Source organism: Mustela nivalis, assembly GCF_964662115.1.
Source record: "Mustela nivalis genome assembly, chromosome: 7".
NCBI classification, from domain to species: domain Eukaryota; kingdom Metazoa; phylum Chordata; class Mammalia; order Carnivora; family Mustelidae; genus Mustela; species Mustela nivalis.
In genome coordinates this window covers 51265148-51287160 of record NC_139026.1, presented here as the reverse complement: position 1 = coordinate 51287160, position 22013 = coordinate 51265148, and the positions used below count along the sequence as shown (strand labels likewise).

Sequence of the window (22013 nt, the reverse complement as noted above, 5' to 3'; positions counted from 1 at the left end):
TCTCTCTGCCTGCTTGTGATCTCTGTCTGTCAAATAAATAAATAAAATCTTAAAAAAAAAAAATCACACAAAATAATGTAAGTTTTCAAAATTGAAAGATTTTTATAATCCTAGGTATTTGAACTACCATAAAGGGCCAATGTCATTAGATAAACTATAGATAAGCTGTAGATAATAGGTAAATGGGGCATGCATAGTCTGACTATATTAAAGATTTTGGAGCCACTCAGACTAGGATTAATATTGGGTTTTCACAGTTCATAGTTGACAGACAGGTAATTTAAGAATCAATCTATGCAATTATATATTTACTGAGTTTTAACTACAGGCTGGCACTGTCCTACATGCTAGACTCTGAAGATACACTGAAATAGGACAGGAATCCTTGTCTGACACTTTAAAACTACAAACATGATGCAAAAGTGATGGAAAATATTGTATATATGAAATACATGTCGTAGTGTCTTGCACACGGTGGGTCACTAAACAAATGTAGCTGCTTAATTGTTACATTAATTGTATTCTACTTCTTTTCCGAATTTCCCTTCCCAAGTTTTGTTTGCTCCTCACTGTAGTCTGAGGGACTGCAACCTAGTCTGTATCCAGTAGAAAATACTCAACAGTGAAACCTAAATATTGAGCACTTACTGTGTGCAAACATATATTATTCCCAGTCGTCACAAGAACCCTTTAAGATCAGTACTACTGTTGTCCCCATTTTACAAATGAGTAAACGGAGGTACAGGTAAGATTATGTAAAGTGCCTGAAACTGAGATCAAGTGTGGGAGGAAAAAGGGGTTGGGTTAGGGTGGGGATTCAAATGCGCACACCTTGAGCCAATACTGCCTCTGAATAAACGAAGCAGCAGTACCAGAAAAGTAACTTACGAGTAGAACTCCCTAAGGATGCTCTCCTCTTCGTGAACGGTAACATATTAGTACGTTTAAAGAGAAGCTTAGGAATTTTCAGCGCTCCTGAGAGGATCCTCACACTTCCGGCCCCTAAACACGTGGAACCATAGAAGAGCAATTAAACGCCTAAATCACACGTGGTTTGGACTACGTCATCCGGATCCCAAGAGCTCGGTACTCCAACCTGCCAACTAGCTAATGAAGCCCTTATGAAACATTCTAAGCACACCTGACCGGCGGTGAGGACCCACGCGAGATTCAGCGGGATGGGAGGGACTCGTGCCGGACGCCCCATCCCGGCATGCACCACAGGCCCCGGCGAGCGCCCGGAAGCGTCGCCTGCCCGTTGCATGCCGGGAGTTGTAGGCTCCGGGTCAGGGCCCGCGGGCTGTCGTCCGCACTCTCCATGAGGCTGCTAGCGCTGGGCCGCGCGGCGCCGACGCGGGGAGCGCGCTTCGCGCTGACTCAGCGGCGACGGAGGCGGCGGCGGCGGCGTTAGCCGGCCCCTCGCGCTCTTTCCCTTCCTGGGGCGCCGACCCCGCCCGCCCGCTTGCTAGCTTGCCGGCCGGGCGCCACGCAAGAGAAGGCGCCAGGGGACGCGGAGCGGCGCGCGGCCCCAGCCTGCTCGGTCTCCGGCGTTAGCGCTGCGGCCGTGGCGGAGGACGACGGCGACAAGGACGAGGGCCGCTCTCCCCGCTCCCTGCGTGCGGCGCCGCTCCGCTCCGCTGACCAGCCCTCGGGAGTGCAGGCGGGGAGGCGGGATGGAGTGATAGGGAAGGTGACTCGGAGCTCGGGGGCGGCGGGACTCGGACCCGGCTTGGTCCGCGCGAGGCTGCGGGGAAGTTGGCCGGGCGGACTGGCCCGGGGAGCCCCCCGCCGGGGAGGGGTGCGGGCGGGGGCCCTCCATGGCGCGCCCCGAGGCTGGGCGGACTGGGTGGGGGTGGGTACGAGCTGCGGCCGTAGCAGCGGAGCGCGTCCCGAGTGCGTGGCCGCCCGTTGCCGGGTGTTTCATCACCCGAATTGCCACGAGGCTTCCTTTGGGGAGGAACGGAGAGGGGATGAGGAGGAGGCAAGGGCGGCCGAGGAGGGTCGGCATCGTCTCTGGCCGCTAATGTAGTAAAAGTGGCCAGCGTCATTTGTAAAACAGCGTGTCCCTCCAGTTTCAACTGCAGAGACCTCAAACTTGCTTTGCCTACGCCCCCCCCCCCAGGACAAAAAGGAGAAAAGTGTTATTTCTGTGTAGTAGTTTGCCAGCACAGACACGCCATTTCTTCTCTTCCCTTCCTCACAGTTCTGTAGGGTAGGCAAGCGTGATGTTTCCCTGTAACCAGAAGAAACAGAGTACTTTTTGAAAGTGCTAATTAGTTGTTACTGGGGGAAGTTACGTTTTATTAAAGCGACTTGTCAGCGTGGTGTTAAAAGACTGGAAAGATTCAGTCCTGGTCTTTGAACAATCTCTAGTAGGTGTGAAGGAGTTTCCCCTGATTGTTTGATTTTTTTTTTTATTTAATGGCTATCAAAGAAAAGTTAGGGCTTAATATTTTAAGTATGTTGCTTACCTTCTCCCAAAACATTTACTAGATGCGTAATTGAAATGTTTATCGCATTGTAACAAATGTTTAAGCCTGCACGTCTGTGCCACGTTAGAACATTATGTGTTCATGCACAACCTTTAACTGAGGGAACTGTTACCTTTTTTGCACAGGTTGTAACTTTTAAGTTGTTTGCACACATGTGGGTAATTCACCGTTTTATGGATATGTTGCACTGCATATTGATTATTATGCAAATTCCTTCTCTGTGGGGGATTCTTTCTCTACTGACAACTGTAACAAGTTTATGTTTCCTTAGGTTATTTATTGACCAGGTTTTTTAAGAACTGTTTCTCTTCAGTGCTGTTTCTCTTGATAGAATTAAAGTGACTTGACCAAGCTTAAGGAATTTTCCCTAAATTAAAGGAATCTTTTCTAAGACTTTTTTTTTAAAGATTTATTTATTTGAGAGAGTACAAGTGTGGGGAGGGGAGCAGGAGAGGGAGGCAGACTCGCTGCTGAGAAGGGAGCAGGAAGATAGAGATCTCAGGACCTTGGGATCAGGGCATGAGCCTAAGGCAGTCTGTTAAACGAGAGGCCACCCAGGAGCCCCATGGGACTTTTTTTTTTTTTTAAGATTTTATTTATTTATTTGACAGCTGCACAGGCAGGGGGAGCAGAAAACATAGGGAAAGGGAGAAGCAGACTCCTTGCTGAACAGGGAGCCCTACTTGGCTTGATCCCAGCACCCTGGGATCATGACCTGAGCCAAAGGCAGATGCTTAACAAACTGAGCCACCCAGGTGCCCCGCCATAGGACTTTTTAACCTGGGATTTCACAGAAATTCAAATTTTCTTTTTTGTGTATGCGTTTTTTCCAGGGAATCATCAAATTTTCTAGTCATTTATGGCAAGGATGGGGAGGAAAACCACTGCCTTTTTTTGCATTTTCCCATCTATTCAAATGCCCGTTTATTAGTATGAAATGATAAATCTGGACTGCTCTAAGTAGTTCCCATTCCTCATGTGACTAGCTCGGAATTATAAATAATCTGTTGAGGGCCCACTATATGCTAGACATCCTTTACATACCTATCTCACCGAGGTCTTTACAACTTTTGAGATAGATGGTCTTTCCCACTTTATCTCTATGATGACCCCTCTCTAGGGCTCTCTCTTTCACATTTCCTAGTTGTCCGTGTGGCCCCAGTTTGAAAATGACTGAATTGGAGTACAAACCCAGGTATTTCCAGACCCAAAGTCTATGTTGTACTATGTCCTAGAGATATAATGAGGAATATTTAAGACAGTCTTTCCCTTTAAGATTATAGAGAGAAAACTGGTAAGTAGGCAGTGGTGACAACATAGCAGCACTTAAGAGGGGCATTTAATCCAGTTTGGAAGAATTGGACAATAGGGGTCAAAGAAGTGTTCTTGAAAGAGGACTTCTAAGCTGAATTTTGAAGGACAGGCAGGGGTTAACCAAGTAACAAGAAAAGCAGTGAGTGCAAAGATGAAAGGCAGAATACCACTGGCCTTGCAGGGTTGGGGTGCAGAATAGTGAGGAGTCATTCAAAAGAGTTTGCATCTTAACCCTGAGGGCAGTGGGTCCTGCCTTGCTGTAGTCTGAACATATGATAGTAATCACAAGAGAAAGCTGAGCTTTTCCCTCAAAGGGCTCTAAGCGCACACCCTGACTTACTTGTTTCAGGCACACCCAAGGGAAGACAGAAAAGCATATTGTAGTTGGCGTCCTCTAACCTGGATCTGATACTGGCCTCACCGTTTCCAAAATGCTATGCGCCCTCACCCCCTGCTTTCAGTCTCCTGACTTCTTTAGGCTCTGATCTTCTCTTTGGTTTATGATCTTTAAAACACACACACACACAGTCACAAAGCCCAACAGCCTTTTGATGGAGGGGTAAGCATGTTCTCCCTACCTCATAGGCATTGAGAGAATAAATGTGATTTTCACATCATTTAGAATTTGTTCCGTGTTCCCTCAGTTATATGTTCTATCAAAAACTAAGTTGCCTTTTGGGGCTTAATCGTGTTCTTATTTGAGAATGTTAGACCCTACACTATGAAAAAGTGCATTGCTTTCCAAAGACTAAAAAAATGGTTTTTGAAATAAATTTCTAAAATTATCCTGTCTGTTGTTTAAAAGTTAAATGACTGGTTTTTCTCTCTTCTGCTCCTTCCTCTTTCATTTGACTTATCTTGAAGTACTTGATAGACTCTAAAGTAAGGATATTGAACTCCAAGGTTAACTATTTAGTCAACCACTCTAAGTTATTTTTTTTTTTTTACTAAAGGTTTGTGATATTGGTAAATGGAAGCAGGCAAATTAGTATAAGAATCTAGATGTGTCGTATTTTAATATAGTTGCAGAGTTGCACTTTTAAGTACTGGGGATGATTATACCACACAGATCAGATGCTTCTATTTAAAGTAGAAAGTAATTACTTTCTATACTTGATCCTGAAGAATAAGAAAATTTGAGGGCGCCTGGGTGGCTCAGTGGTTAAGCCGCTGCCTTCGGCTCAGGTCATGATCTCAGGGTCCTGGGATCGAGTCCCGCATCGGGCTCTCTGCTCAGCAGGGAGCCTGCTTCCTCCTCTCTCTCTCTCTCTGCCTGCCTCTCTGCCTACTTGTGATCTCTCTCTGTCAAATAAATAAATAAAATCTAAAAAAAAAAAAAAAAAAAAAAAAAAAGAAAATTTGAGAACATTAATTCCATATGTTAGATTTTTAGAAATTACATATTGTGGAGTATTTAGTAGGCGCCTTCTTCTGAGACTTATGTTCCTTTAGTTGTAATTTGGGTTAGTTTCAAAAGAAGTTCTTTCAACATTTACACTTCTTTGCGTAATGTCATCCACTTGTTACAATGATATTCTGGATAAGTGTCAGTTTTGTTTATCAAGTATTGTTTTCTTTCTCTTTTTTTGTGTGTGCAGATGTTTGTGGATTCTTCTGTGGGATCAGAGGGCACGCCTGTTGTAATCAGAAAACTCCAAGAATAGCAGCAGGGATGGATGAACAGGCTCTTTTAGGGCTAAATCCAAATGCTGATTCAGACTTCAGACAAAGGGTAAGTTAAGTTAGCTTTTAAAGGTTGTTAACCCAAATTTGCATTAGAGGGCTTGGATTTAAAAACAAAATACATTTGATGATAAAGGTTTCATTTGAGTAGAAATGAACAGAGACAAATTTGAAGTACTTGAATATATTCTGAATACAGAAATGGTAGCATTGTGATTGATGTTCTTTTTAGTTGGCTCAAGAAAGGTATTAAAATCTGATGTAATTCAGGGCAGCTCTTTATGTCACATCAATCATTATTTCTAATTATTTAAAAGTTGCAGTGCAAAGGATTGCTCAAGGAACTCTCCATAATAGCAGACGTGCATATTTTATCTTTATATTTCCTGACTTGGTCTGGACGAGTTGTTTAACCTTCATGTTGGTGATATTTAGCATCCTTGTTATTTACTCCAGGCAGACATGTAAATTAGTGGTTATATGCCATGTCTTAAGTTACATAAAATGATTAGATGACAAGGAATCCATTATGAGGTGCTGGGATATTTGAGCAAAAATAAATAATTAAACATGTTGTGGACTATACCTGTAATCAGGGCTATAGCTGAATGATAAAAGAAGAATTTAAAGAATAAGCCTATAATTAAGTTTTTTAAAAGATATGGGTGTTTTGAAGTACAGGGTAAGAGGAAGGAGAAGCATTTTTTCTTTCTGCTTCTCATAGCAAAGGATATTTTTTATAAATCACCTAATGAGGGTAACAGGCTCACTAAATATTATTGCAGTTTTTGTAGTGCTTTTAAGGAGAATTTTTTTTTAAGATTTTCTTTATTTTTGAGAGAGAGAGAGAGAGAGAAAATGTGAGTGAGCAGGCGTGAGCAGGAGTAGATGTGGAGGGAGAGGCAGACTCACCACTGAATAGGGAGCCTGGTGCAGGACTCAGCCCCAGGACCCTAGGATCATGACCTGAGCCAAAGGTAGATGCTTAACCGACTGGGCCATCCAGGTGACCAAAGAATTTTTTGGAAGAACTTTCTTACTTTTATTTTTATTCTTTAAGGATTTTATTTACTTATTTGTCAGAGAGAGAGAGACTGCAAGTGTGGAGTGGGGCAGAGGGAGAAGCAGGCCCTGCACTGAGCAAGGAGCCTGATGACCCTGGGATCATGAACTGAGGCGAATGCAGATGCTTAACCCACCGAGCCACCCAGGCATCCCCGGATAACTTTTATTAAGTAAAACAAAACAAAACAAAACAAAAAAACCTTCAAGTAATATCTAACATGGTTCTGTGCCTCTGCTGTTAAATAAGTAACCAGCCATCCTCATAAAGGGAAATAACAGGGATTGAGATTTAAGTAATCTGGCTAGTAACAAGGTACCTAACAAACTAGTTAAGACATCAAAAGACATTTAAAATCCATGTTTTTGCAGAGTGCCTGGGTGGCTTAGTTGGTTAAGCAACTGCCTTCGGCTCAGGTCATGATCCTAGAGTCCTGGGATTGAGTCTCATGTCAGGCTCCCTGCTCAATGGGAAGTCTGCTTCTCCCTCTGACCTCTCCCCTCCATGATCTCTTTTTCATTCTCTCTCTCAAATAAATAAATAAAATATTTTTAGAAATAAAATCCATGTTTTTGGATTGGGTGGCTCAATTGGTTAAGGCTCTGCCTTCGGCCCAGGTCATGATCCCAGGGTGTTGGAATCAAGCTGCATATCAGGCTCCCTGCTCGGGGGGAATCTTTTCCACCTTCTCCTCCCTATTCCTGTGCGCACGCTCTCTCTCTCTCTCTCTCTCTCTCTCTCATTCTCTATCTCTGTCCCTCTCTCTCTCAAATAAATAAAATCTTAAAAAATAAATAAAATAAATGCCATGTTTTCTGTATGTAGCTAAATTTCTTTATTTAAGAGTTTAAGCTGCCTACCTTCAAAGCCTTAGTCACATAGTTGAAGTAGCATAGACCTTTACCTTGGTATTGCATGACTATAACTAAAAGCCTTTTACTATTTTGTTCAGTTATTAAATAGCCTTTTTGTTATTTTTTATGATCCTTTTTGGAAATCATTTGTGTTTTTTTTGTTTGTTTTGTTTTGTTTTATAAGATTTTATTTATTTATTTATAGAGACCCAGCGAGAGAGGAAATACAAGCAGGGGGAGTGGGAGAGGGAGAAGCTGGCTTCCTGCTAAGCAGGGAGCCCAGAATGGGGCTCGATCCCAAGATGCTGGGATCTTGACCTGAGCCGAAGGCAGAGGCTTAACCCACTGAGCCACCCAGGCATCCCGGAAATCTTTTTTTTTTTTTTTTAATTAAATACCACTATCCAACAAATTTCTTAAATACACAATAATTTTTCTTTTTCAGAAAAGTAAATCCAATGCATTGTTAGTGGTCTTAATACACAATTGTGCTTTTTATCAATAAAAATTAGTTCTGTCAGCCTCAGATTTGGGTTTTTTTTTTTTTTGTTTTTTTTTTTTCTTTTTTTTTCAGCTACAGGTTGATGTTAAGCTTCCAAATTCAGGCTTAATTTGATATCCATTAAGCCAGCCCGAGTAACAGATTTAATTAGGACAAAAAAAGAAGGAATCTTAAGGAAAGTGAATTCTGATGTTCTGATGTTGGAAGTCAAGAGTAGTGGAACATAATCAATTTTGATCATAACTGTCTACCAACCCCAATTCTCCATTGTCTGGCTGTAGTTCTGTTTTTTTCAGGGACAGTAACTAAATTGACTCTTGCCACTTAGAGGCAGGAGAGCATTAGAGAAAAGGTATGAAATAGAAGAAAAGATGATAAAAGCTTTGACTTGTTCATAATTGCCACAGAATTTCACTTAAAAATGCCAGTAAATGCGGCATCTGGGTAGCACAGTTGGTTGAGCATCTGACTCTTGGTCTCGGTCAGGTCATGATCTCAGGGTTGACGGATCGAGCCCCACACTGGGGCTCTGCTCTCAACTGAGAGTCCTCTTGAGATTATCTTTCTTCTTTCCCTCTGCTCCTCCCCCCACACTTTCTTGCTCTTCCTCAAATAAATAAATCTTTAAAAAACCAAAAATGCTAGTAATGCATGCACTCAGAATGCAAAGACTTTAATTAAAAACTGAAAACTTTCGGGCGCCTGGGTGGCTCAGTGGGTTAAGCCGCTGCCTAAGGCTCAGGTCATGATCTCAGGGTCCTGGGATCGAATCCCGCATCAGGCTCTCTGCTCAGCAGGGAGCCTCCTTCCTCCTCTCTCTCTCTGCCTACTTGTGATCTCTGTCAAATAAATAAAATCTTTAAAAACAAACAAACAAACCCACAAAACTTTCATATCATTTTCACTTTTTTTTTCTTTTTTTAAGATTTTATTTATTTATCAGAGAGAGCAAGCGAGCACAGGCAGACAGAATGGCAGGCAGAGGCAGAGGGAGAAGCAGGCTCCCTGCCGAGCAAGGAGCCCGATGTGGGACTCTCCCAGTTAAGCTCAGTTGCTTAACCAACTGAGCCACCCAGGTGTCCCTATTTTCACTTTTTTAATGGAATCACTGTCTTTGGCTTAAAACTTGCCATTATTTAAAGAAAATGGTATGTCAGTGATAATTCTAGCCCCTAAATCCCCCCGCCTTCTTTTTTTGGTAAGTGAAATATGAGGTGGTAATGCAGCATACCTGAGTGGCTTCCACCTTGTCCTTAAATGGGACAGTAAATGTTCCTAAAGGAAAACCTAGGTTTCAGGAATATTGTTAGTTGACAACTGAATTAGGTTCTTTGCAGCACCTGGGTTCTTCTGTTCTTAATTTCCAAAGACAGACATTATTTATACTTAGGATAATAACTGGTGATGTTCATCTCCTTACCTTAATTTACATGGATCTTATCAGTGGGAGCAGCGAGTGAGACCACATATGAAAACCCATTACCCCATTCATACAACTCTAACAGAGCTTTTTTGATTTCTTTTAAAATCTCTAACCTGGGGCGCCTGGGTGGCTCAGTCATTAAGTATCTGCGTTGATCCCAGGGTCTTGATCCCAGGGTCCTAGGATCAAGCCCTGCATTGGGCTCCCTGCTTGGCTGGAAGCCTGTTTCTCCCTTTCCCACTCCCCCTGCTTGTGTTCCCTCTGTCTCTGTCGAATAAATAAATAAAATCTCTAACCTAAAAGGAAAAAAATTTTACATCTTGACTCCTTTGTGTTTGTATAGACTTACATAACTAAATATATATTTTTACTGTATATAGTATATATATGCATACACAACTAAAACAATTTACCCAAAATAAGTTACTTTTTTTTCCATCCTTGGAATGCATTTAATTTTTTTTAATAATTTTAAAAATTTTTTATAAACATATAATGTATTATTAGTCCCAGGGGTACAGGTCTGTGAATCAAAATAAGTTATTTTATTATGTGTAATGCACTCTGATATTGTTTTTCATTTTTTTATTGTGGATGAAGACCTATAAAATTGATGTCATCACTAGTGGGGCACAAACCACAGTTTTAAAGAATATTTACTAATTAAAATTAGGCCCCTCTAGGGGCGCCTCAGTGGCTCAGTCAGTTAATTGTCTAACCCTCAATTTCGGCTCAGGTCATGATATCAAGGTCGTGAGATAGAGCCCCACATAGGGCTCTGTGCTGGGAGTGGAGCCTGCTTAGGATTCCTTCCTCTGCCCTCTGCCCCTTCCTACCCCCTCTCTCTCCCTCTCTTAAAAAAAAAAAAAAAAAAAAAAAAGAGGTTCCTCTATAATGCTTAATGTTCTTTCTACATGATTTTGAAATCTGATCAGTACAACAGTTGCTTTAGAATTATCTAGCACTGTTTTTGTGTGATTTTCTTGACTGAGATACTTTTCACAGCTTGTTAGGATTACTGTTTGTCCATTGTCATATGTGACATCTGCATCTGTCATTGATTCCAGTTGCAGCATGCTAATGGAAAAGAGTAGCAGAAGTAATTCTCATTTTCCCCACAATCTGGTAAAGAGCCCATGGACTTGGTGCTGCATCCATTCTAGAGTATACTTACTTTTTTTTTTCTTTTTAAGATTTTATTTAGTTATTTGATAGTGCAGTTGGGGGAAGGAGAAGAAAAGCAAGCTGCCCTCCCCCCCGCCGTGGAGCAGAGAGCATAATGCGGGGTCCAATCCCAAGACCCCAGGATCATGACCTGAGCCAAAGGCTGATACTTAACCAACCAGGTGCCCCTGGAGTATATCTACTCACATAACAGAGCCCTGAATTCATGAAATGAGATACATTTCCTAAAGCATTTCAATTATTCATACTTTTCCAAAATTTGTACCATACAGTTGAACTCTAATTTTGGTTTGGGTTTTTTCATTTTGTTTTGTGTGTGTGTGCATTTTTTTTCAAGATTTTTATTATTTTATCTACTTTTATTTTTAATTAATTTTTTAAACTAGGCTCCACACCCAGTATAATGCCTAACACAGGACTTGACATCAGAACCCTGAGAGCAAGACTTGAACTGAAATCAAGAGTTGAATGCCTAACTGATTGAGTCATACAGGCACCCCTGGTTTTTCTTTTTTTTTTTTTAAGAATTTTTTTTTTTCTTTTAAGATTTTATTTATTTGAGAGAGAGAGCGCGAGATGGGGGAGCGCTGAGCAGGGAGCCCGATGAAGGACTCTATCCTGGGACTCCAGGATCATGACCTGAGCATAGCACTTGTATATTTTTTCTCTTAATACTCCTAATTACGCATTGAAGTCAGCAGAGCATTTTTATGTTGTCTCCTTTGCTATAAGGAAACAGTTTTGAGTATCTAACTGATGGAATTTTTTTTGAACTTAAAATTTTTTTCTAGGAATGATCAGTAGTTGCACTTATACAGAAGCCAGAATTCAGTGTTTTAGCTATTTTTCTTCAGGTTGACTGATTTATTATTGGTTAGTTACTCTTAGAATATTTTAATATCAGTAGGGCACTGAGATCAACTATTCCAAATGCATTTATACCTTCGTAATCTTACAGGCCCTGGCCTATTTTGAGCAATTAAAGATTTCCCCAGATGCCTGGCAAGTGTGTGCAGAAGCTCTAGCCCAGAGGACATACAGGTAATTATAAGAAAATTTATATGACTTAGAGGAATTTAAATTTCTGTGAGACCTGTATTTAGAAAATGTTTTCATAAAAGCATTTTTATGGCTTGTGTTTTGGAAAACCATTTAGTATAGAAATGAGAAAAATAGTAAACCAGTAATTTGGCCATTCCGGGATTAACTTTCAGCAAAACTAGACTTTGCCTTATGCTGTGTATCTGAGAGCAGATCCCAGCTGAAATACAGTACAGTAAAAACTTCTTAAGATGGGAAGTGATCGTTGGTTTTCTAAAAAGTTGGCAAAGGAGGTAATCATGAATTGTATGTATCTTGCATTTTTATTTTAAAGTATAGAAACACTCAGTTGGCAATCTTTTTATATTGGGCCAAGGTCTTTCCTTTATGTATTATCCATTAGCATTTGCTTCATCTTTCTTGCAAAGATCACACTCAGTGATCCATCCTCTATAATTTCTACTTTCGGTCTCTAGTGGATTGAGGAACGATTAGTACAGATTCCTAGACTTTTGGCTATTGTTTTCTACCTCTCCTAAATCTTCTGGTTATCTAGCCCACATCAAATACACACATTCCCTTTTTAAAAATTTTTTTAAATTTTTAAATTTTATGTTGATTCTAGTTAGTTTACATGCAGTGTAGTAATTCACCACTTCCATACAACGCCCTGTGCTCCTCATAGCAACTGCCCTCCTTAATCCCCATCATGTACTTTTTTTTTTTTTTTTTAAGATTTTATTTATTTCTTTGACAGAGAGAGCACAAGTAGGCAGAGAGGCAGGAAGAGAGAGAGGAAGAAGCAGGCTCCCCACTGAGCAGAGAGCCTGATGTGGGACTCGATCCCAGGACCCTGAGATCATGACCTGAGCCGAAGGCAGCGGCTTAACCCACTGAGCCACCCAGGCGCCTCCCCATCATGTACTTAACTCACACCCATACCCTCCTTCCCCTCTGGTAACCATCAGTTTAAACTCTGTAGTTATATAAGTCTGTTTCTTGATTTGTCACTCTCTCTCTCTCCCTCATTTTTTCCCCTTTGTTCATTCTTTTGTTTCTTAAATTCCACATATGAGTGAAAACATAGGGTGTCTTTCTCTGACTGATTTCACTTAGCGTTATATACTCTAGCTCCATCCATGTCATTGCAGGTGTCAAGATTTCACTCTTTTTATGGCTGAATAATATTCCTGTGTGTGTGTGTGTGTGTGTACACCACATCTTTATTTATTCATCAATTAATGGACACTTGGGCTACTTTTATATATTGGCTATTGTAAATAATGCTGGTATAAACATAGGGGTGCTTGTATCCCTTTGAATTAGTGTTCTAAGGTTTTTCCTTTTTGCAATATGACTTTCTATGAAGTCTTTCCAAAGCCTTCAACTTAATTTTTCCAAAAATCAGCACTTTCACACTCACTTCATTAGTTTATATAATAGTTAATTCAGTTACATAATTAAAAAAAGACCTACGACTGACATAGTAAGGGTTAGGGAAACACAGCTCACTAATTATAAGTAAACAACTCACTGGTGGGAATAGGTGCCCATGGATATTAGTGATGCTTCTAGCTGACATCCTCAGCATTCTGTGGCTATCATACTTGCCACCTTTTACAATCAGAATCAAGTGCTCTAGTGAGAGTTAATTTTGAGAACATATACTATATGCTTGGGAGTGTAGAAGATCTGGCTTTTTTTTTTTTTTTAAGGATCTGACTTTTAATTAAAGGATTCCTATAGTTTATTTTTGAGTGGAAAACAAGAGTCTTGTATACTTGATTTAAGGCTTCAGTGTCATCTGTGCTAAGAATAGAAACCCTAGGGGCGTCTGCGTGGCTCAGTGGGTAAAGCCTCTGCCTTCAGCTCAGGCCATGATCCCAGAGTCCTGGGATCAAGCTCCGCATTGGGCTCTCTGCTCAACAGGGAGCTTGCTTCCTCCTCTCTCTCTGCCTGCCTCTGTGCCTACTTGTGATCTCTGTCTGTCAAATAAATAAATAAAATCTTAAAAAAAAAAAAAAAAAAAAAAGAATAGAAACCTTAAGTTCTTACTTACAAGAGGTGCTGATTAAACCTAACTTAAAACTTTTAAAGATTGTTTCATCTTCTTGTGTGTGAAATTACTTTATTTAATTCATTCATTTAGTCTAAGTTATTGTCTATTCTTATATTGACCAGTTAGCTTTATTTATGAAAATTGTTTTCTGTGACTAAGCCCGGCCCAAACCAGCTATCTTGGATGAACAGAGTGTTGTTCATTAAAGAGATTTTTGTCAGAGATTGTAGCTGGCTCACTGTGACTAACTCTGTATCAGCCCTGTAGACAGCTTGAGAGTAGATAATTGGTAGATTTCTGCCCTTTCTATAAGGGCAGTATATTTGTAACTTGGTTTTCTATATAAATTTTGAGGCTGAACTACCAGTCTGTGTGACCCTGCTTGTTTTGGATTTGGCTGCAGTGGAACTGTGTAGGATTGAATTTTAGGTATGACGAGTTACCATCTCTGATTTGACTCAATTCCTGGCTGTGTGACCATTTGTCATTTTACACCTAGCCTTTCTACTGTAAAGTGTAGGAGCGGTTCCTGTAATCCTAACATCTAGAATTTAGGGAAATTTTTTCTGTTTGCAGTTTACTTAAGGTGCATCTTAACTTTTTTTTCATTGTTTTGCTTGTGAGATTTAATGGAACTATTGAGCATGGAATAATTAAGTTCTAAACAGTATAATGATTGAGATCACTAAGTAGAAAGTAAGCCAGAGGTCTTGTTTGAGAAACTTTTCAAATATGTTTCACTAGTACTTTACTTTTGTTTTTTCTTTAAATTATATTCTGCTTATCTGATTTTCCTTTTTTCATTTTCAGTGATGATCACATAAAGTTTTTCTGCTTTCAAGTACTAGAACATCAAGTTAAATACAAGTAAGGCTCTTCTCACTGTTTTGACTCTGAAATATATGGGGAGAGGTCACTTTCTAAATTAGTTTTTCTCTCTTTGGGAAAATCATAATACAGGCTGTAAATGAGGGTGTATGAGACACATCCAGTTTATAGATGTGTTTTTGATTTACCCAAGTGTTTTAAAAATACTGAGTTAATTGATTACAAATAAAAAATCCAGACATTTCACAGAAAAAATTCATTTCGAGCTTCTCTGGAAAAATCAGAAGATCTAGCAATGCCAGACCTGTTTCTGTAAGCCAACTCTGTTAGAGGTTAGTGGCAACATGGCCACTTGTATTTATTTATTTATTTATAAAGATTTTATTTATTTATTTGACAGAGCAAGATCACAAGTAGGCAGAGAGGCAGGCAGAGAGAGAGGAGGAAGCAGGCTCCCTGCTGAGCAGAAAGTTCGATGCGGGGCTCGATCCCAGGACCCTGAGATCATGACCTGAGCCGAAGGCAGCGGCTTAACCCACTGAGCCACCCAGGTGCCCCGGCCACTTGTATTTAGAACCCTGCTTTAAATAAGCAAAAACAGTTAATCACTGTTTAGAGGGCCCTTCATTTGCCTATTGATTTATTCTGTAAGCCACAGACCTCAAAATGTAGATGTATTTCTATTTGAGAAATTCCACAGCTGTCATTTTATTTTAACATGAACTGGACCACAAATCAAACTAAGATCAATGACGCTACCTTTTGGGCCCACCCCTATCTTTTCTTTTAAGCCATGATGAGAAGCATGATCAGTTTCTTTTAGGAAATTTTAAGTAATTGAGTGTTAGACAAATTTTCCCTTTCAGATATATGAGGCTGTTACTTTTTAAACCACAGACATCAAATATAGCCGTCATTATTTTTCTTCTCTATTTTGAACAGATATTCAGAACTAACTACTGTTCAACAACAACTAATTAGGGAGACGCTCATATCTTGGCTTCAAGCTCAGGTAAAATAGTAATTTCATTCAGTACATTAAGTTACCAGATATTTAAATTTTTAGTGTTGCAAGAGTTTAGAACTTTGCCTTAGAAATGTTCATCATTTATCCTCCCTTTGACCCCATAGCTTTTTTAGAAAGTGCTGATTTCAAAGATCTTGGGTATATGAAACTTAGCAGTAATTTAAAATTATATCAATCACTGAAACTTTTATGCTTTACATGACACGATGTTGAAACCTTGGTTTTAAGGTAGGTTTTTGTTGTTTTTGGTTTTACTTTGTTTTAACTACTTGACAAAAAGACAGATTTTTTTTTTTGCTCTCTCCTAAAGGTGAGCCCTCCTAGACAGCTTCTTCACAAAGAGCCCTTTACAAGAAAGCCATTAGAGTTCTTTATTCACATTAGTTCTTTTTGTTAATTTTAATCTTAGCATATGAAGCAGTTAGGTAGCTAGAATTTCTATTTTTCTTAAAGAGCAAACAGAAGAAAAACAATTTAACTAGTAGAACCAAAAACTAATAAAATTCTGCACATGAAACTTTTCTTTAAAAGTATGAGAATAAGAAGTAAACATAGCACCTTTGTTTATTTTCCATCTGGGTAATCACTTAAATTACTTTGGTAATTTTCCAGCATATTTGTTGCATAGCTAATCTAGACCGTATTGAGGCTTGGTGAGTTTTTGCCTGTTGATGATAAATAGGAAAACTTTTTGAGACTTTACAGCTTACATTTAATTTCATGAACTATTTCTCTCTGTCAGATGCTGAATCCCCAACCAGAGAAGACCTTTATACGAAATAAAGCAGCCCAAGTCTTCGCCTTACTTTTTGTTACAGAATATCTCACTAGATGGCCCAAATTTTTTTTTGACATTCTCTCAGTAGTGGACCTAAATCCAAGGGGAGTAGATCTGTACCTCCGAATCCTCATGGCTATTGATTCAGAGTTGGTGGATCGTGATGTGGTGCATACATCAGAGGCAAGTAACTTCCCATTAATTGTTAGTTCTTAATGTGGATTTTGTAGGAGATGATGGGCACATAATAAAAGAGCAGAAAGTCTTTCTTTGGAAACAAATTTTCTGTTCTTTCTGCTTTTTTTTTTTTTAAAGCATATTTATTTTTTTAGTAATCTTCTACCCAGTGTGAGGCTCAAACTCATAACTCTGAGATCAAGAGTCTCATACACTTCCAATTAAGCTACCCTCAAATTTTCTTAATAATTCTAAATTCAAGGGTACCTGGGTGGCTCAGTCAGTCATCTGCCTTTGGCTCAGGTCATGATGCTGGGGTCTGAGATTGAGCCCTGCATCAAGCATTCTGCTCAGCGTGGAGTCTGCCTCTCCCTCTGCCTTTGGCTCTGCCTGCTTGTTTTCTCTCTCTGACAAATAGATGAAATCTTAAAAAAAATTCTGAATTTTCTCTAGTTTTGGTTTTTTTTTTTAAGATTTTATTAATTTATTTGACAGTCAGAGATCACAAGTAGGCAAAGAGGCAGGCAGAGAGAGAGGAGAGAGGAGGAAGCAGGCTCCTTGCTGAGCAGAGAACCCCATGTGGGGCTTGATCCCAGGACCCTGGGATCATGACCTAAGCTGAAGGCAGAGGCTTTAACCCACTGAGCCACCCAGGTGCCCTGTTTGTTTGTTTTTAAGTGAGGCTTGAACTCATAACCCTGAGATCAGGAGTCACATGTTCTACCAACTGAGCCAGCTGGGCACCTCTAAATTCACCCAGCATTTTGAATTTTGTTTTACAAAGGAGCTTGAACTGGGCTTTTTTTTTCCCAAGTGTATGTTGAAATTAGAGTATTACTTTAGATTTTCTTTTTCTTTTTTTTTTAAAGATTTTATTTATTATTTTGACAGAGAGAGATCACAAGTAGGCTGAGAGGCAGGCAGAGAGAGAGAGAGGAGGAGGCAGGCTCCCTGCTGAGCAGAGAGCCCGATGCGGGACTTGATCCCAGGACCCTGAGATCACGACCTGAGCCGAAGGCAGCGGCTCAACCCACTGAGCCACCCAGGCACCCTTACTTTAGATTTTCTTAACTATGCAAGCACTTTCTCCAATAAAATACACAAATTGGTTCTGTTTTATGAATTTCTAGAGAAATGTAGTCTGTATTTACTACTGCTGTATAGTTACTCAGTGAGGAGGAATCATTGCTAATGAATCTGCTAGTTTCTTCTGTATTCTTAGTAATAAAGCCCATCACCATAGTCTTTCTCTATTTATTATCCCATATAACTTTTTCTTTAATGTTAACACAGTAGAAGTTGCTTGATTCAAAAAAAGAGAAAAGAAAAGATCAGAAAGAAAAAAAAGGAAATTGCTTGATTCAAATGTATATAATAATGTAAGGTCATTATATGTCATATAACTTTTTTTTTTTTTTAAGATTTTATTTATTTGACAGAGATGACAAGTGGGCAGAGAGGCAGGCAGAGAGAGAGGAGGAAGCAGGGTCCCCGCTGAGCAGAGAGCCCAATGCGGGGCTTGATCCCAGGACCCTGGGATCATGCCCTGAGTTGAAGGCAGAGGCTTTAACCCACTGAGCCACCCAGGCACCCCTATGTTAAAGGTTATTATCATACATTTAAATTATTGCCATTCCTGGGGTGCCTGGGTGGTTCAGCATCAAACTCTTGATTTCGGGTCAGGTCATCATCTCAGGGTCATGAGATCGAGCCCTGGGTTGGACTTCACTCTGGATGTGGAGCCTGCTTAAGAGCCTCAGAGTGCTTAGGTGGCCTATTCGGTTAGGCATCCGCCTAGCTCAGGTCATGATCCTAGAGTCCTGGGATCAAGCCCCTGTCTGAGGCTCCCTGTTCAGGGGGATATCTGTTTCTCCCTTTGCTCTTCCCCTGCTTGCATGTGCTCTCTCTTCTCTCTCTCAAAACCTGCTGTGCACGGTGGCATGCACCTATAGTCCCAGCTACTCGAGAGGCTGAGACAGGAGGATCGCTTGAGCCCAGGATTTCTGGGCTGTAGTGCACTATGCCGATTGGGTGTCCACACTAAGTTCAGCATCAGTATGGTGACATCCACGGAGTGGGGGACCACCAGGTTGCCTAAGGAGGGGTGAACCGGCCCAGGTCAGAAATGGAACAGATCAAATAAAATCTTTTTATTTAAAAAAAAGATTTTCTTTCTCTCTCTCTCACTTTTCCCTCTCGCCCTCACCCATCGCTCTCTATCCTTTTCTCAAAAAGAAAAAAAATTACTGCCATTCTTGGGGCACCTAGCTGGCTCAGTAGGTGGAATATGTGACTCTTGATCTCAGAGTTGTGAGTTTGAGACCCTTGTTGGTTATAGCGATTACTTAAAATCTTTTTTAAAAATAAAAAAAAGAGGGGTGCCTGGGTGGCTCAGTGGGTTAAGACTTTGCCTTCGGCTCGGGTCTTGATCCTGAGGTCCTGGAATCGAGCCCCACATCAGGCTCTCTGCTCAGCGGGAAGCCTGCTTCTCCCTCTCGCTCTGGCTGCTGCTCTGCCTACTTCTCTCTCTCACTTTGTCAAATAAAAATATTTAAAAATAAAAATAAAATAATTATTGCCATTCATGCAGAATTTATGGAGATATTGAGTCAGTGTGTTGTACAATTGAAACTAACGTACCATCTTATGTCAACTATACTAAAAAAAATTCTTTTAATTAAAAACAAATTTCCAGGGGCGCCTGGGTGGCTCAGTGGGTTAGAGCCTCTGCCTTCGGCTTGGGCCATGATCTAAGGGTCCTGGGATCGAGCCCCACATCAGGCTCTCTGCTCAGCGGGGAGCCTGCTTCCCCCTCTCTCTCTCTCTCTGCCTGCCTCTCTGCCTACTTGTGATCTCTCTCTGTCAAATAAGTAAATAAAATCTTTAAAAAAAATTAAAAATTAAAAATAAATAAAAATAAATTTCCGTTCTCTTAAGTAGTTTAAATATCATGTTTGCATAGTATTGAGAAGTACCTTTTATCATATGCTTTAGATTTCTAAGTAATGCTTATTCATTGTGTGTTTAATAAGGACTTAAATCTGGCTCTAAGGAATACAACGGAAAAAGGAAATTAAAAGAATCACAGGATATGATTTTAGAGTTGATAAGTAGGAAATAGTGGCAGGGAATGTGTTAACAAGTCTAGAAGTTTAATTGTGAGATACTACTATGCACAAGTATTCAGATGTCAAAAATTAGTTTGTGTGATAATCTACTGTGCACATAAGGTGTTTTGTTTTGTTTTTTTAGGAGGCTCGTAGGAATACTCTAATAAAAGATACCATGAGGGAACAGTGCATTCCAAACTTGGTGGAATCATGGTACCAAATTTTACAAAATTATCAGTATACTAATTCAGAAGTGACATGTCAGTGCCTTGAAGTAGTTGGGGCTTATGTCTCTTGGATAGACTTATCCCTTATAGCCAATGATAGGTAAGTATTCCTGTACTTTAAAGATAGACCTACAGAATACAGTATGTAAAACTCATGAATTTGAAAACACTGTTAACAATTTTTTCCTTCTATTTCCAGGTTTATAAATATGCTGCTAGGTCATATGTCAATAGAAGTTCTACGGGAAGAAGCATGTGACTGTTTATTTGAAATTGTAAATAAAGGAATGGATCCTGTTGATAAAATGAAACTAGTAGAATCTTTGTGTCAAGTATTACAGTCTGCTGGATTTTTCAGCATTGACCAGGTCAGTAAATTTATGTATGAAGTTTTGAGAATTGCTACAACAAAGTAGGAAAGGTACTAATTTAAACATGCTTTCTTTCTTTCTTTTTTTTTTTTTTTAAGTTTTTTTTTTTTTAAATTCTCGGTGACTATAAGGAAACATTGTATCCAGAAAGCCATAATGTTATCTGTAGCATTGGCCCCCATGATAGGGGGGGGGCCTTACACCAGTTATTAAACTTGAAATCTGGGATGTTACCTGCTTTTGTGGTTTTCTTTCAAACTTCAAGTTGATTCTGATACTACTGGTCTATACTTTACGTAGCAAAGAACTATACTATATATATGCCAATATATTTTGACCAAAACTAGACTTAGTTATAAATATTACATTTTTACTATACTTTTGAATTGTTACTCATTTGAGCCGTTGGAATTTAGGCCCAACAGAATGAAGGCTCTGGGTGTGGTAAGTAATTTAGAAACAGAATTTGAAGATTTCTATTTTACTGTGACAATGATAAAAAAATTAGTAAGAAATCTGTTTTGTTGTTATGTCAGCTTTAGTGTTATTCTTGCTGACAGAAGAATAGTAACATTTTCTTACATTGTTAATAATTGTCTTATTTAGTCTGTGGTAAAAGACCTAAGATGATGAAGGTAACATCTCTTTCTATATGAGAATATCAGAAGGATAATTAATGACGTCGGGCTCTCTGCTCAGCGGAGAGCCTGCTTTCCTCTCTCTCTCTCTCTGCCTGCCTCTCCATCTACTTGTGATTTCTCTCTGTCAAATAAATAAATAAAATCTTTAAAAAAAAAAAAAAAAAAGAAGGATAATTAATGATAACAATCTGAAGTTTGAGTTCTGACACACTGGTATGACCTTAGGCAGGTAGTTATAATAGCAGTTCTGTCACTTTGCAGCATAGTTAAGGCTCAAATTGTTATAAATTGTTACACATACTGTAATATGACATAACTTATACAGCATGTTTACTAACTTGAGCAGGGTTTTTTTTTGTTTTTGTTTTGTTTTGTTTTGTTTTAAGATTTTATTTATTTATTTGACAGATGGAGATTACAAGTAGGCAAAGAGGTAGGCAGAGAGAGAGGAGGAAGCAGGCTCCCTGAGCCATCCAGGTGCCCCTAACTTGAACAGTTTAGAAGGAAGGTTTTGAAACCACAGTTCTCTTTTTTTTTAAGCTTTATAAACTTGGCACTATCTATAGGTCTATAACCATTAAAAAGAATTGCTTGAAAGAGTACAAGTGGTTAATAATAGTAGAATTCAAATTCTAAAAATTTTTCAGTCCAAGTGGTAGAATGGTTAAATGTCTAGTGTTAGCTTAAAATTGAATCTTAGAATTTGCACTTGATTCATACTAAAGTTCAGAGTTTTTCTTCTTCCTTTTATGTGGGTGTTTTTTGTTTGTTTGTTTGTTGCTTATGTGGGTGGTTTTAAATTGAGGTCTCTCTTGATTGCTTAATAGGAAGAAGATGTTGACTTTCTAGCCAGATTTTCTAAGCTGGTAAATGGAATGGGACAGTCATTGATAGTTAGTTGGACTAAGTTAATTAAGAATGGGGATATCAAGAATGCTCAAGAGGCACTACAAGCTATTGAAACAAAAGTGGCACTGATGCTGCAGCTACTAATTCATGAGGATGATGACATCTCTTCTAACATTATTGGATTCTGTTACGATTATCTTCATATTTTGAAACAGGTGAGTCCTTGTTTTACTCTTTTTTGCCCAGTAGATAATATAAGCAAGCCATAGAGAATTGGAAAATACAGGAAAAATGAGAAGAAGAAAATACCCATAATTCTACTAGCTAATGATGTTTACTGTTAAATAGTAATGTACTTCCGTCTCTCCCCCAACTCAACTTCTTAGCCA

General features: G+C 39.5%; 1 protein-coding gene across 2 annotated transcripts in view; it reads left to right on the top strand.

Annotated features, from left to right (window-relative positions):
* Positions 1-1220: 1220 nt before the first annotated feature.
* Positions 1221-22013, top strand: part of XPOT (exportin for tRNA) — a 48034-nt gene continuing 27241 nt past the window's right edge. The window contains exons 1-9 of one of the 2 annotated variants that reach the window (XM_082738294.1): positions 1221-1690; positions 5405-5538; positions 11475-11557; positions 14427-14483; positions 15387-15456; positions 16214-16432; positions 19679-19863; positions 19963-20131; positions 21603-21839. In XM_082738294.1, the coding sequence (XP_082594420.1) occupies positions 5479-5538; positions 11475-11557; positions 14427-14483; positions 15387-15456; positions 16214-16432; positions 19679-19863; positions 19963-20131; positions 21603-21839 (1080 nt within the window). In that variant the 5' untranslated portion in view covers positions 1221-1690; positions 5405-5478. Of the gene's footprint in view, positions 4949-5170; positions 5539-11474; positions 11558-14426; positions 14484-15386; positions 15457-16213; positions 16433-19678; positions 19864-19962; positions 20132-21602; positions 21840-22013 lie in introns of both variants that reach the window. The other variant, XM_082738293.1, reaches the window with a different exon arrangement.